The 15,974-nt window shown below is 48.1% G+C and overlaps 2 protein-coding genes across 5 annotated transcripts in view; one reads left to right on the top strand and one right to left on the bottom strand.

The window, feature by feature from the left end:
- Positions 1 to 5,037, top strand: part of LOC308591024 (tyrosine-protein phosphatase non-receptor type 11-like) — a 64,230-nt gene extending 59,193 nt beyond the window's left edge. For both annotated transcript variants that reach the window (XM_081201545.1, XM_081201546.1), the window contains exons 13-16: positions 1,082 to 1,233; positions 2,409 to 2,509; positions 3,447 to 3,572; positions 4,719 to 5,037. In XM_081201545.1, the coding sequence (XP_081057671.1) occupies positions 1,082 to 1,233; positions 2,409 to 2,509; positions 3,447 to 3,531 (338 nt within the window). In that variant the 3' untranslated portion in view covers positions 3,532 to 3,572; positions 4,719 to 5,037. The remainder of the gene's footprint in view (positions 1 to 1,081; positions 1,234 to 2,408; positions 2,510 to 3,446; positions 3,573 to 4,718) is intronic.
- A 2,286-nt stretch (positions 5,038 to 7,323) lies between these two features.
- RNF223 (ring finger protein 223) lies at positions 7,324 to 14,809 on the bottom strand. 3 transcript variants are annotated; one of them, XM_081201683.1, is made up of 3 exons: positions 14,266 to 14,809; positions 9,518 to 9,663; positions 7,324 to 8,787 (listed from the first exon to the last, which is right to left on the bottom strand). In XM_081201683.1, the coding sequence occupies exons 2-3, from the start codon at positions 9,567 to 9,569 to the stop codon at positions 7,934 to 7,936; spliced, it is 906 nt and encodes a 301-aa protein (XP_081057809.1). In that variant the 5' UTR covers positions 9,570 to 9,663; positions 14,266 to 14,809; the 3' UTR covers positions 7,324 to 7,933. The 3 variants fall into 3 exon arrangements, with proteins under 3 accessions (XP_081057809.1, XP_081057808.1, XP_081057810.1); XM_081201682.1 differs by lacking the exon at positions 14,266 to 14,809 and adding an exon at positions 14,053 to 14,253; XM_081201684.1 differs by lacking the exons at positions 9,518 to 9,663; positions 14,266 to 14,809 and adding an exon at positions 14,053 to 14,253.
- Positions 14,810 to 15,974: the final 1,165 nt, after the last annotated feature.

The raw sequence follows: 15,974 nt of genomic DNA, 5'->3' as shown, positions 1-15,974 counted from the left end.
GGCAGTCATGGGATACAAGAATAATTTGCAGTCTTCTTTTCTCACTTCATCTCCTATTATCCCTAATAAAAAAGCCTCTGGTTTCTTTGGGAATGTATATTTGAATTTTTTTTTTCATTTCACTGTATATCATATCCCAAGACTTTTTCATCTACTGGAACTGTTAAAGGCTGTACGTTGAATTCAAGGGCTCTGTTCAAGGGATGAAAACCCTCTGTTGTATAACCTCCCTAAAAACAAATTGGGATGAATGCTCAGTAAAGACAGGGCATAGTCTTGACCACTGCCGGATTTACTTATAAGCTAAACAAGCTATAGCTTAGGGCCCCACTCTCTTGGGGCCTCTCAAAAAATGTAAAGGAAAAACAACAACCTGGATGTACATTTCCAAAATATAAGATAAAAAACAAATAAAATAAAACCCTATGTACAGCAACAGTGTTTTGTGTTGTGTAGGCTCCTATTTGTTATGTGCAAATGGCTTTAGATACCTGTTAGGTCCATAAATTACCATATAGCACGTATTCAACACAAAAAACAGCGACAATTTGTTGTTGACAAAGGACAGCTGGACATATAAAGGGCCCCATTACCTTCAGTAGTTTAGGGCCTCATCAAACCTAAATCTGGCCCTGGTCTTGACTCTGATTAAGCTATGTGCAAGAAAATCTGAGTAAATATTCAAAGAATATATCATCTGGGGTTCCTGTGTGTCCATCGTAATCTTCTTTTTGGCTCATATGCATATCCCTTCCCTAAAACATTCGTTTCCACCAAATAATTTTGGGAAATGTTGTTTTCTTACACTTTCTTTAAGAGGAAGCCATCTTGGCTGTATGGGTGGTTCCCCCAATTCTAAATCTGCCGCAGGGGAAAACGCTCTCTTTCCACATCACACTTTTAAAGCACATGGCTCCCCCCCCCCTCAAAGGATCCTGGGAATTGTAGTGTCCAGAGCTACAATTCCCAGCACTCTTGATGGATGACAGTTCCCAGGACCCTTTGGGGGAGAAGCCGCATGCTTTAAGTGTACAGTGCGGATGTGACCTAAGGCTGCCCCACCTTTCTTGCCCATGAATAGGCTTGGACTGTGACATCGATATCCCCAAGACCATCCAGATGGTACGGAGGCAGCGCTCTGGCATGGTGCAAACAGAAGCGCAGTACAAGTTCGTCTACATGGCTGTCCAGCAGTACATTGCCACAGAACAAAAGGAGCTGGAAGAGGAACAGGTAGGGGGCGTCCCATTTGCCCACCAAAAGAGGGGCGGTTTTGACCTGAAGAGTGCTTAGGGATGGGACCAGGGACTGGATTGCACCAGGCCAGTTTTGGAATCAAAGGAATGGTGGGAGGAACCAGCTAGGGAAAGGAAGAAGGCTCAGAGACTGGGGAGTGGTGGTGGGATGACCATGGGTGGTCAGAGAGAGAAGTCTAGGAGGAGGAGGTGTCAGAAGCTGAAGAGGTAACAGGGCTTAGTGAGCTGGGAGAGTCTGTGGCAGAGAGAAGCCCAGAATCGGAGGCAGAAGCTGAATCAGGAATGTTGGGGAAAGGGATGCCAAGAGGCAGAGATGAGTCACGGGTGTCTCCCAGTCCTGCTGCAACCAGCTCCCCTCCTCTATGGTCTCCCAGAACCAGAAGAGGGCTGAAATGGGTAAAGAAGACGTTGGCTTCATGCAGATGCAGTCTCTGATTGCTTAGGAAAAACTCTGAAGAGGAGAGGACTTAGACTGCTGTGGGGAGGTGGGGACTTTCAGTCTTGGCAACTGATCCATGGGGCAAGACCTGTGCTCATTAGGCCTGACACTCCGCCAAGTCTGTACACATCATGCTCTTGCCAATAAAGAGTTAATTCCAACTTTCAGGGAGTGATTTACTGCTGGCTCACTCCTGTCACCAATTGCTTTCCGAGCTCAACTCCCAAGGTGTTTGCTCTGAAAGCATTTAAACCAGAGGTGAGGAACCAGACTCCCACCTCCCATCAGCCCCCAGCCAGCATGGCCAATGGCCAGAGATGGTGAGAACAACATCTGGAGGGCTGTAGGCTCCTCATCTCTGAACTAGACGATCAATTGCCTGTATTTCCCTGAGCTACCTCCATCACAGCTCTGCCTTTTTTTAAAATGCAGGAATAAGGAACCTGTGGCTCCAACCTCCATCAGCCGCAGTTGCGTCCTACTCAGAGTAGACCCATGGAAGTTGGTGGACGTTGGCTAACCTGGGCTCAGTGATTTTCATGAGTCTGCTCTGAAGTAAAAGTAGGTGGGATGCTGCCCAGTGAACCCAAGTTAGTCTTGTCCATGAATTTCAGTGGGTCTACTCTGAGTGAGAGTAGGTCACATTTTAGAAATGGCCTCAAAGGTTGGAGGAGCTGTGGAACCAATCTGGTCTGTCCGGTTGTCCGTTTCAGAGAAATACGAGGAAGGAGAGAGAGTACTTGAATATCCGATACCCGCCAATGGAGCAGCCCAGAATGAAAGCTCGTCCCCCCTCACCAAGAGTCCAGACAGGGTAAGGTGGAGCTGTGTGGAAGAGCGCCTTATTTGAAGGCAAAGCGGGATGGGGTGGGGGAGTTGGAGAGACAGCGTAGAATTGAAGCCTGGGCCCAACGTGAATTCAGAGCAAATTTTTGGCTACATAGAACATTCTTTTCAGAGCTGGGGATGCCAGAGGAAATTGTGAGAGGGCAGAAATACAAATTGTTGTGAGCAGCATAGCATCCAATTGGCATGTTGGGAGGGTGGGAAGCCAACAGTTCACCTCCATGCCCAAAGGCCTCCCAGCAAACAGTACTGTTAAGGAACCCAATCATTACCTCAGTTCTTTGTCTGTAAGATTTAGTGTTCATTTTATTTTTACATTTCTGTACCACCTTTCCTCCAAGGAATTAAAGGTGTCTTTTCTGGTTCACCTCTCTCTCCATTTCATCACAGCAACAACCCTGTGAGGTAGGTTAGGCTGAGAGGCAGTGACTGGCCCAAGGTCACACACACACACACACACACACACACACACACACACACACACACACACCCCTGGCCGAGAGGGGGATTTGAACCCTGGTCCTCCAGCACTCATTACACCGCACTGCCTCTCAAGATGAGAATGCTTTCATAGACAGGGGAAGCAGCAGCAAAACAGCCATGTGGTTACAGCTAGATAATATATGTGAAATGCTTTGAACACTCAAAAGCCCCCAAGAAATACAAAATGTGATGTCCCAGGCATATTAGATGGCTTAGTTTTTGCAAGACTTCTTCTCTTACCCCCTCTTCTCCACACCCTACTTCCAGAAGTTTTTCTTTTTTGGGGGGAGGGGGGTTGGAGGATAGGAGTTTGCTCTTGGTTGATGTGTTCCAGCCCCCTTTCTCCTGTTTTGCGCAAGACAAGGGTTGAGCTAGATGCCCCAGTAGGCCCCTTCCAACTCCACAATTCTGTGTTTCTATAGAGTCGACGAAGAATCTGCCTCCGTATACGAGAACCTCAGCGTTAAAGCCACAAAGGTCTCAGGTTTAAGCAGCTCAGGGAGATAGCAGCTTCGGAGAGGGACGTGTACTTGGTGGCTATAAAACAGGTCTGTGGTTTGTTTGTTTAACTTTAACACTGTTTTAAGGGACCAGTGGGATCTGCTACAAAATGTTTCAGCATGGAATGTTCCTCTTCCGTATGCCATAGAGAAAGAGACATTTCCCCTCTGCCCCTCCTCATCACCCAATATTCACTGCCCCGTTCACAGGAGACAAATTTTAGGCAGGGGGCATTTTGAAAGGTTTTCTTGTCATTTTCAGCGGTGTTTTGTTTTGTTTTTAAAACTCTCTGAAAAGGTTTGGAGGTTATGACTGGTAGTACCATAGTCTAGCCTTCTTTTTTAAAAAAAGAAAAAGGAGATCCAGTTTGAGCGGAACTGCTTCTGGGCGTTTTGCAATCCCTCTCTTCCACGCTCTCTGCCCAAATGCCCCAGGCATTGTATATTTGAGGGCAGAGAAGGAAATGGTATCCACACAGCCCACAGATCAGGGATGGGGAACCCAAGGCCATGGGATCAAATGTGCCCCTTCCAGACTCGCTTGCATAGCTCTCAGAATTCCCCCTGGGCAACGCCCCCTCTCAGCAGACCACACCCCCTTCCACACAGACCACACCCCTCCCCACAGGCCACACCCCCTCCCCGGCCCTGTTCCACATCTTCTTTGTCAGGCTGAAAGTGTACTTGCAACTCTGATGATGCCTCTTGTTTGCCTCGTAAAAAATGGTTTTAAATAGAGGGTAAATTGAATGGTTGGAGGAGAGGCGGAAAGAAGAGCTGATTTGTCCATGGCTAGGGGGCGCGATCTGGGCGGTTCTGCCAGAGGCAGAAGATCACCTAGCTACAGCTCTGGTGGCATGACCTTAAAACAAAGCAATGCGCATGACCAAAACAGAGACAGTTGCTATTCTGTCTCTGTTAATTCTGCGATGTTCAAATTGCTGGGAGGCAGAGCAACCTCCATTGGTTCTGCTGTGTGACAGGTCGGCCCCCATTAGGCTTCCTCTCTCCATCACTGTCATCTAGGGGGCAGCTGCTTCAGTGGGAGAGATAGCAAGCAGAAGGCTAGTTTCATCTGCGTTGCTGGATGCTCTGGGAGTGTTTTTTGGTTGAACAGTGGGGTACAAATGCTCAGAGCAAATAAATAAAGCGAATACCTCTTTCCCCCTACCTTTTTTCCTGCCCTTATATTAGGGGTTGCCGAGAGTCACACCTGCACGTCCTCCACAACCTTCCATCGCCACCTATTGCTCGTTTTCACCACTTGAACCTTGGATTCAGCACAGAAAACCAAAGATTGACCCAGCATGCCACCTGTCAAGGGAGGAGCTGTCTATGCTTTAGGAACAAATCTTGGCCTAACTTATTCAGGAGAGAGACAAACTTTCCCCCCGTCGTGCACAAATTCCCTGATGCCGTTTATCTGCAAGTGCCTCTGGATGTCTGTAATAGAACCTACGAATCTCCTTTTAACTTGTTTTTTTATAGATATATAGATATATATATAAGCACAGTAAGCTAATGAGTGTCCTTTTTTGTGGGGTGGGGTGGAGAGGGGAAAGTTGTTACAACATCACAGAAATAGGAGGCAAAAGCACATTGTTGTGCATGGAGTGTGGTACGGTTTTCTCCTCAGTGGGGTTGGGTTTACTGAGCTGCAGAGGAGAGAATTGTAGTAGTAGTAGTAGTAGTAGTAGTAGTAGTAGTAGTAGTAGTAGTAATAATAATAATAATAATAATTTATTATTGATACGCCTGCCACCTGGCTGGGTTTCCTCAGCCATTCTGGGCGGCTCCCAACAGAAGATTAAAAACACGGTAAAAGATCAAACATTAAAAACTTCCCTGAACAGGGCTGCCTTCAGATGTCTTCTAAAAGTCAGTTAGTTGTTTGTTTCCTTGACATCTGATGGGAGGACATTCCGCAGGGCACGTGCCACTACCGAGAAGGCCCTCTGCCTGGTTCCCTGTAATGTCACTTCTTGCAGTGAGGGAACCGCCAGAAGGCCCTTGGAGCTGGACCTCAGTGTCCGGGCTGAATGATGGGGGTGGAGAAGCTCCTTCAGGTATACTGGGCTGAGGCCATAGTATGTTGCAGCAACTCTTGTTTGTGATTTTTGCTCATTTTGCCCATGCCCCCCAATTGTGGCTCCCTAATAGGCTATGATCGGATAGCTAACAGAACGATCCATGCTGATCATGGCTTGCTAGGGAGCTATGGGCATCCTTCCACACACCTTGTTCAGAAACAGCTAGAAGTTGAAGCTTCCTTATTGTCTTATTCTGCCAGGAGAGGAGCAAAATAGGAGTGGATCGGGCGTCACACTTAAGTGTGATGCTTGCTTCAGAGAAACCACATTATTGCAGAATCAGAATCAGTTGGAAGGGACCCTGTGGGTCATCTAGTCCAACCCCCTGCCATGCAAGATTCACAGCTAAAGAATCCCTGGCAGACAGCCGCCCCCAACCTCTGTCTAAAAACCTCCAATGAGGGAGAAGTCCATCACCTTCAGAGCAGCTCTGGCTTACTGTTATGACTGAACATGGCTGTGCTACCTTACAGTAATGCCACCCCTTTAGTCACTGCCTGGTTTACCCTTATATGGAGAAAATGCCAAATTGTGCCACCATTTTGAGAATATTAGGAATGCTTCTCTATGTTAACAAGAGGTTTTTTTAAACAGGGTACCTTTTTTCCACACCAGGGATGGTTAAGATCTGTGGCATTCCAGATTTTGCTGGACTCTTAAATCACACCAGCCCTCTTGACCACTGACCCCATCTTGGGCTACCAGCAGCTCGGGCCCTGACCTATTTTTTTCTTGCTCTTCAAGATATGGCAACCCTATCTTAGTAGAAGTTGTCTTTTTAAAAAGAGTAGTCTCGAGGTGAGAAACTTCCAAATTAAACCTTGAACGCTGGCAATAAACAAAGGGGCCATGCTGAAAGCTGTAAACAAACACTTAATGGGTGCAAGTTGTCAGGAGCTCGTCCTACTCTCGGGTAGGACCGCCATGTGAAAGACAACAATCCCATGACTGCAATCACAGAGCAGGAATTCTAACATAAATGTCACAGCATTTGCAAGACACCATGTTTCCCTGCCTTCGGAAAAGGTTAGGGGGGAGTCTCTGCAAGTTGCTTCAGAGCTGCAATGTCTTGCTGGTGCATTTTGTTTCTGTGTGCTTAAAACAGAGTTGGGAAAAATGACCACTGCTAGCTTAAAGGGTCGTGATTTGTTTGCTGATGACTCAATACAGATCAGGCTTGAGAACCCACTGGGTGGTGATGGTTGAGAGGGAGGGATTGTTTAATCAAACCATGGGTTTTTAAAAGTTCGTTCTTCTAGAAAATCTTTACGAAAGTTAGTCGCTTGCTGTGGAACCTTCTGCGTGTGGCAAAGGATTTGCAGTGTGTTTGTGTGTGTGTGTGTTGTACAGTGTATTCATGGTGCATTCTCCTAGGCTAGTCATACCAGTGATAAACCACGAAGGAACCTCATTGACACCCATCTCGTAAGATGAGCCCTGCTGGATCAGGCCAAAGCGTGGCCATCTAGTCTAGCCTCCTGTTCTCACAGCAGCCAATCATATGCCCCCAATGGGAAGGCCACAAGTGCAGGTAGCCCCTCTTAACCTAGTCCTCTTTAAAAGCCATTCTCTGCTTGTTTTCTCTCTCTTTCAATTGCGCACTGCTACCCACCCTTCGGGGGGGGGGGGAAATCCTGCAAAACACCGACACATATTTAAGTCAATTTAAAGAAACTGCCATATTTGTAGAATACCACACACCATCTATATAAAATTGAAATGTTTAATAACACATATAAAATTAAATACGTTCTCTTCCCACTCCAAGATATAATTGCGCATAGGCTTCATTCAAGCTGTTGGTGAAGGGAGTCAGTCTCTGGGGAAAAGTCCTTTTTTCCATTGTCCTTTCATATGTAATGGGCCCAGGGGACAACACTGCACATTTTTGAACAGTTGGCCTCTTATTTCTGCTGGTCTGATAGGCGTGTGGGGAAGCATCATTCCAGGTAACTCTTTGGTGGGCATCCTTCAGAGCAGCAGGTGTTGACCTTGCAAAAAGGTTCACCTCTGCTCTCTGCATTGCCATGGGAGTCACAATCTGGGTTAACACAGCAGAACCCACAGGGTGTATGGAACGGCAATGTCTTTATTTAAACGTTTCCAGAGGTTCCTAAAAAGAGCATGTCGAGAGAGCAGAAAGCACTGATGTCCCAACTCAGAAAGCCAGACTGTTGGACCACCTAGAGTCTAGAGTTGTCCGCTGTGACAGTCTCAGGCCAAGAGAATTTTGTTCAACTTGGAGGTACAAAATACGTACCTCCTGCGTGCAAAATATGTGCTCTGCCCACTGAAACACAGTCCCTCCCTCTCTGGGGCTCACCCTAGCAGGTCAAGAATGTCGCTCATCGTTGGCGCTGGGGTGGTGGTCGGAGGCGGTGGCACATAGTGTGGCCTGCTCAGCGTGTAAGTCCTGGTGAAGCAGCGGAGGTTGCCCGTCTTCAGGGCGCACTGGACCGGCCACAGGATGATGCAGAAGAGAATGATGATCAAGGCCGAGAGCAGCATGATGCGCTTCCAGTCATCGCACATGTCGCAGCGGGCTAGCCTGCTCATGAAGCTCTCGGGGGGCACCACAGGGATTTCGGGTTTGCTGGGGGCGACGTCGATGCTGATGCAGGGCTCAGCGCTCTCCGGGTCGGACGACTGCCTGCAGCAGAGGCGGGTGCCCTCCATCCAGATCATTTTCTCCTTCTGTAGCTCGGGAGGCAGGGTGGCCAAGAGTTCCTTGCTCGTCTGGAGGCCCGGAGGCCCTTCCAGAGGGATCTCGGTGATCTGGCGGCAGAAGGGGCAGGGGAGCTGGTCCTCGACTCGGTGAGGGGGGAGGGTGGCGGTCAGGCGGGCCAGGCACTCCAGGCAGAAGGTGTGTTGGCACTGGAGGACCTTGGGCGTCTTGAAGAGGTTGTCATAGGTGTTGAAGCAGATGGAGCACTCGATGGGGGAACCCGGCTGTGGCGAGGTGGGGGAGCCCAGCCGAACCTTCCCGGAGGTGGGAGAGCACACCGGCGAGCACACGCGGGGGCGGCCTTCCGAGGCGGGAGACGTGATCACGATGGGGCTGAGGGGGACAGGGATCTCGTGCGGGGCAGCCGGGACGGGGCTGGTGGGGCTGGTGGGAGGAGAGTTGGGCACTTCCGTGTGCCACACGTGGGAGAAGCAGGACATGACGGAATCTGCAGAGAGAGAGAGAATCTGTATTAAGGGAAGCCAAGACAAGGAAGAACCAAAATGGGATAGCTACGTGGGCTTGCATTCCCTGTTGCGGGGGGGGGGGGAGCACATGCAAATTTTAGCTATGTACAGTAGGCTAGTTTCTACACAAACACACTCCTCTCTGTCCTCAGGCAAGCAAGAAGCAATGGCAAAGCGCAAGGGTACAAACCAGCCACACAAAAGCACTCAAGGCGGGTTTGAAGCAGGGTGGGGTGACGGGTAGCCTGGGGGAAAGTTGCAAGGGCCACACAGAGGGGCCTGGAGGTCCACATGTGGCCCCCCAGACTGACATTCCCCATAAATATCCGTAATGGAAATGACTTGATACTCCAACCCAGTTTTAGGACAAGTATTACTAGCTTTCCTGAAAGGAATTAGACTAATTGGCAGAAGAGAGCATCTATCAACAGCTACAGACTGAGGAGGCTGCATCTATATACCTCTGAATACCAATTGCTGGGGATCTATGTACACACACACACAGTTCCTCCACCCATAAGCACTGCTACAACCAACCTCAGCCAGTCCCTCGCCTGCCTGCCTTCTTCCTTCTAGCCGGACAGGGGTGACTCTGCCTGACCTTGGCTCTGGCTCCATCCACTGCTGGCCTCCTCACCTTCTGCCCTGCCAGTTCCAGCAGCCACCAGCCACCAGGGGCACAGCCACCGATAGAAAAGTGTAAAAACATACCCCAGCCGGTGCTTCTCCTAAGCTGAGAAGAGAGAAGTGTTGCCGTCTCCATGAAATCCACAAGGGATCTCTCTAAGGTTGGCTATCTAGCCTGCTCGGTGGTGGAGGAGGAGGAGGAAGTGGCGACGGGCAGCTTGTGCAAGAGCCTAAGACAGACAGACAAGTCCATTCAGAGCTGGAAGTAAGTACTAGCACCAGAGAGCTAAACACAGGTCTCAACTATTTAGGTGGGCAGGAAGGCACACGGTGGGTCTTGAACCCATAGTTTGCAAGCCACAACAGATCCCTGTGGTGTTTACAGCGCCACTAGTGGGTGGAGGCTGGTACTGCAGTGGCCAGCTCAGCAGGGATCACCGGCTAGAAGAAGTCAATAGGGTGTGGGGGCCTGGCATTTTCTGTCTTTGAAACAACAGCTGGCCCTGGTTGTGGACTTGCCCATCTCTGTGCTGCCTGGAACTTCTGGGAGTTGTAGTTCAATGCACTTTGGGGAAGGTTCTCATCTCATCCTAAGGGACAGGAAGGGTTTTGCTTGTGCTCTCTTAGCCCCAGTTCTGGCAAGCCCGTCCCCGTCCGCTAGTTTATGGCCAAATGAAACCTTATTTAATAGGCTGGGAGTTTGCGTAGGCAAGATTATGACTGTGTCTTAACGTAACCAGCTTCTGTCACATACACACACACACACTTTTCCGTTTCCAACAAAATGTTAAAAGGGTGTCATCTGACAACAGTCCAGTTCCTAGAAGCCTGGTGTAATAAAGCTGTAGGGTTAGGCACTTCCAAAAAGGAAGTCAGATGAGACTATGGTCCTTTCCTGGGGAAAGACCATGGCTGGGTGGCAGAGCATCTGCTTTGCATGCAGAAGTTCAATCCCAGGTAGAGGCTGGGAATATCCCCTGCCTGAAACCCTGGAAAGCTGCTGCCAGTCAGTGTAGGCATCAATGAGCTAGACGGGCCAAAGGTCTGGTTTGGGAGGGCTTCCTCCTAGAGTCGTTTAAATCTCACTTCCTAGAAGGCCAGAAAGGAACGTGGGAATTAATGACAATCAAATTCTTGCAACAATTCTAACTCAAACTTAGGCTGCATATGTTGCTGAACTACAACTCCCACCTGCCAAGCTTGCTGGGGCTGATGAGAGTTGTAGTTCAGCAATATCCGGAGGGCCCCTATCCTTACTAATAATTAAATTCTTTTTCTTTTGCATTCAGAAGATCTACCTGGCTGTTTTTATGCTGTCTTTCCTCCATGGAGCTGTGGCTGAGCGATATAGTTCTGTTTCCCCCTTCCCCACCTTTTTATCCTCACAGCAACCCTGCAAAGCATGGAAGGCTGGGAGATTCTGATTGGCCAAAGGTCACCTGGCAGCTTCATTGGAACCCAGGTCTCCTCGCTTGTACCTCTTGCCTGCTCCCACACTCGCCTTGCCCTGTGCAAATCCAGGAAACTTTAAACAAAGCTTGTGCCAAGTCACAGCAACTAGTCCTCTTTAGACATCTGGAAGAATTAGGCTGTGTTTTAAAAACATCCAATGAGGTGTCTAATGGGACAGGCTCCCTGCGATCAGGTGAGATGCTCAGAGCCCTGAAGCGAGGAACACTAATTCCCATCTACAGTACTCATGGAACTAGCTCAACCTGTTTTTGAGGCTAGGCTGAGCTGGGAATAATTCAAATTCAACCAGGAGGATTGAGTCACCCCAATTCAATGGAAGCAAAATGTGCTGCCTGCTGCGGCTCCAGGTTAATTAATCTGCACCCGTTTGCTTCTGCCTTTTCATGTGCCTCAGTCACATGCCAATTCCTGGAAGAAGATGCCACTATAGCCCCTGGCATGGCAGGTTTTACCTTACCCAGAAGCAATAGCAAGGACTCCTACGCACTCAAGTCTAGCCCGCATTAAGTAACTTGGCAGATTTGGGCTAAAAGCTTGATGGCAGAGTTGCTCGGATCCTGCCTGCAGCTTTCCCATTGAGGCATCTGGTTGGCCACTGTGCAAACAGGATGCTGGACTAGATGGGTCTTTGGCCTGACCCAGCTTCAAGGCAGAGTACCTCCAATTACTAAACACTGGAGACAGAGGTAAATGAATGGGACTTGTGACCATCAAGTATTCCCATTTTATTCAATGCAACAATTATGTGAGGTAGGTGAATTTTACAGCCGTGTGAAGATTTGAACCTGGATTCACCTATTCCTACCTCGACACCATATTGATTCTGTCAGATGTCTTTAAATGATGTGCAACAAATGAGAATTTATCCTGGAGAAGCTCATCCATCATGCGTCTGCATGAATCAATACATCAGGCTTGACTCAGCCTAATCAGTAATTCACGCCCAGTTAGGTGACTCATACAGAGATGCAGCAGGGAGCCTTCTCCGAGGGCACGCGATCAAGTTGCAACTCTGAACTCGGGATTAGTGCATGGATCTCATGCTCAGTGCAGAGGCATGTGACAGAATCAGCTGTGGCCCCACGCGAGCAGAATTGGAAAGAGGCAATCTCAGAGCAGTGAATCACAAAGGGAAGCAACAGGGAAACTCCCAGTATGGGTGGGTGCTCCAAGTCACAGCATGTGTTTGTTTTGCTTGTGGAGGACCCAGCAATAAGTTTGGGAATGATCGGAACAGACTGTGAACCAGTTTTGCAAACTCCATGCACCAGACACCCAGAAAACCAGACTGGTGAGCATGTTGGATTAGGAGTGGGATTAGGAGCAGGGCACTCGCTCAACAACAGTTTACCATTTCTGCTGAGGATCTGATATAGGGAAATGGCAACAACTGCATTAAATGGAGGGGGGCAGAATCTGATTGTACGCCTATGAGGACTTCACTGTGTGGACGCAGCACAGAGCCTGCATGCAGGAACAGCGCCGAGTCCCCCAAAACCTTGCCGCCCTCAACTCCTTTGGGTGGAAGTCAGGGATATAAATTTAATAAGTAAAACAAATAAATGCAATAAATAAAACTGCTGTGTGGAAGCAGTTGGCCCCTGCTGGCCCCACTTCAAATCCGTATTGCAGGGATGGACATTTTGACAGGTGGACAGAACCTCCCACCAGTCCCTTCGTTGTCCCTCTGTACCACTGTTTCCCAAACTCGGATCTCCAGCTGTCGTTGGACTACAACTCCCAGCATCCCTCGCTAGCAGAACCAGTGGTCAGGGATGATGGGACTTGCAGCTGGAGACCCAGGTTTGCAAGACACTGCTCTGCACTCTCAACAAAACATCTGCATTGAAAGCTATGGCTGCTATCCAAGGACAGGGTTCGTTTTAATCTACGCTGGAAAGCAGGTGGGTGGAAGACAGTCTATAAGGCAGCTTCCTGTGTTCTTTCCCTTTACAAAGCCCACCTAGGTTGGTATTGCCTGCACTGACTGGCAGTTGCTTTCCAGGGATTTAGGCAGGGAGTCTTTCCCAGACCTGCTTGGAGAATCTGAGACCACCTTTCTATTATTGACAGTATTATATTTGTACACCACTCTTCATCCGAAGATCACAGGGCAGTTCACAACATAAATATACAAAATGAGAACATGAAATACCAGTTTGGGAGATGAACACACCACACACACACACACACACCAATTTTCTGGCCTTAAGCTCTTCTGCATGCAAAGCAGATGCTCTGAGAGTTCACTACTGCCCTCCTTGAAAATAAATCTTCCTTTGAATGACAGGCCTATGAAATACGAAAGATATCCCCCCCTCCCCCCCTATCCTGTGCCTGATGTGTCAATTTCATCTTCAATGTGTCATTTTCATTCCTTCTCCACGGCAGGCGTCTGTTGGCCTGCCTCAGTCTGGCAGGTAGTTTGCCATTGAATGGACCCATCGCCTCCCTGCATCAACATCCTCCTCTCTCCTTCTGATGTCACTCAATTGCCACACTTGGGATGATGGCAGGATGTTTGTCACAAAAGTGTCAGGAGGTGGAGTCACCGAAAGCCCAACACTCAGAGGTATCTTTTGGGTTGCTGCCCCCGAGGCCTTTCCAGAAATTATACTTCTCCCGGGAGTGGTTTTATCTTATCTGCTTTGCAAAACTACGCAGGAATTTGCATTCCACACCCTCGCTCCCAAGAGAGGCCCGGTTGCCTCAGGAAAGTGTTCACCGTTAGGAAAACAAAATTTCAAAGCCCCACACATCTCTCTTGGTTCCGTTCATTACTTAAGCTCAAGCCCTTTGCCCCATCCACCGCAGAAAACATTACCAATCGCAGGCTCTTTCTTGCACAACTTTGCATCAGTTCTGTTGAGGATATTATTAGATAATAACCTTAATTCTGGGTGCAGGCTGAAGAACGGCAATGCACCAAAAGCTACTTTAAAAACTCTGTGGCAGAACTGGGATGTGATGAAGTTTTTCTTCCGGTGGATTGGGCCCCATAAATTACCAGGAGAAGGGGAACCATTTGGATTTTTTTTGGGGGGGGTCCCCCTCCTCTGGCCCTAAAAGTTCCCATGGCAACCTTGAAGTTGGTTTGGTCTTTTCTGCTGACCCAGAAGTTAGGAGAAAAGAAAACATCAACTTACCTGTCTGAGTGTGCAAAATCTTTGAAGTAGTTCTGTTCCTCTTCACGGCATGCTGGTATGCTTCCCTGATATAAACCTTCCCAATACACTGCTCTTAACTTGTCCTGGTGCCTTCTCAAAGGACACCATCCACACTACTGGCCACTGGGCCAATCACTCAGGTGTCTTTTATACCTTCTGGTCTAGCAGGATGACTTACCTGATCAGCATTACCTGTCTCTCCTGATTGTCAGGCAAGGCCTGCGTTGTCATTGGCCGGCTTCACCCAGAGGGCGGGGCTTCCAGTGTTGACAAACAGGACCGGCTGGAGCAGCTTCTGAACAGAAGAATCAAAGTTCCCGAGAGCCTTGCCCACTTCGTGGAAGTTTTGTCCTTTTGGAGATCTGGCAAAGGAAATAATTTCTTGTTCTGGTTTCAAGCGGCTCAGCGAAGGCAATAGACCTCTGGCATATATATTTTCTGGTGCTTTCAGGCCCAGAGTTAGATCTGTTGTGTCTATGCCACCATTTAGAAAGAAAAGAGAACTTTGCGCCTTTTCATTTAGAAAGGTTTATGTTAATCAACAAAAACCTCACGGCAGTTTACATGAAATGTATAAAATATTCGTTAAAATACCAATCCATACCCTCCAACATTTCTCTGATGAAAATAGTGACATCCTATTCCATAATACAGTGGTACCTCGGGTTAAGTACTTAATTCGTTCCGGAGGTTCGTTCTTAACCTGAAACTGTTCTTAACCTGAAGCACCACTTTAGCTAATGGGAACTCCTGCTGCTGCCACGCTGCCAGAGCACAATTTCTGCTTTCATCCTGAAGCAAAGTTCTTAACCCGAGGTACTATTTCTGGGTTAGCGGAGTCTGTAACCTGAAGCGTATGTAACCGGAGGTACCACTGTAATAGTAGTAGTAATAATCATCTTATTATTATTCCCCACCCATCTAACTGGGTTGTCCCAGCCACTCTGGGCAGCTTCCAACAGATATAAAAACACAATAAAGCATTCAGCATTAAAATATTCCCCTATACAGGGCTGCCTTCAGATGCCTTCTGAAGGTTATATAGTTACTTATCTCCTTGGCTCAGAGTTCGCCCAACTCAATACCCTCCAACATTTCTCTGATGAACATAAGGACGTCCTAAGGCAAAGTGGGACATTCCAGGATCAAATCAGAAACTGTGACGGCTTCTGGAAATCTGAAACTGTCCCTGGAAAATGGGGACACTTGGTCTGCTGATCTAGAGCAGGGATGGGGAACTGTTTCTAGCTAGACAGCCACATTCCTTTCTAGGTAGTAGTAGTAATAAATAAGAATAAGAATAAGAATAAGAATAATTGATTATTTATACCCTGCCCATCTGGCTGGGCTTCTCCAGCCACTCTGGGTGGTGCTGAGTAGAGCCAGAGGCAAAAGGGAGTGGAACAATAAAGGTAAACTTTACCTTTATTTTTATTTAGGCTAGTTTCTACACACATCCACACACCCCTCTCTATCCTCTGTTCTTTCTGGCTTAGGAACACACCAAGCTGACTTAAGGGCTCGTCTGTTTGTCCACCTGTCATGAGAAAGTTTATAATTTAAAGATAACCCCTTAGCATTAAGGAGCTGGCAATATGAGGATTTGCCCTAAGGTCACATGAGCCAGGCAGTTCCAAAGTTGCTGCACAAGTTTGTCTTAGAGGCTGGGAAGAACAAAGCTGTCACAAGCCGTTCCTCATTCCTGCAGTTTGTCTGTGGACCCAGAACCACTAGACCACCCAGCTCAGTACTGTCTGTTCTGACTGGCAGCAGCGATCCAAGATCTCAGGCAAAGAAAAGTCTTTTCTCTCACCTGCTTACCTGATCTATCTTAGGAGGAGATGCTCAGCATTGACCCTAGGGCAAAATGTGTGCTATACCATAGAACTACAGTTTCAGGT

This window comes from Podarcis bocagei (genome assembly GCF_964188305.1).
Source record: "Podarcis bocagei genome assembly, chromosome: 7".
In the NCBI taxonomy this organism is placed as follows: domain Eukaryota; kingdom Metazoa; phylum Chordata; class Lepidosauria; order Squamata; family Lacertidae; genus Podarcis; species Podarcis bocagei.
This window is presented reverse-complemented; position numbering and strand designations above follow the sequence as displayed.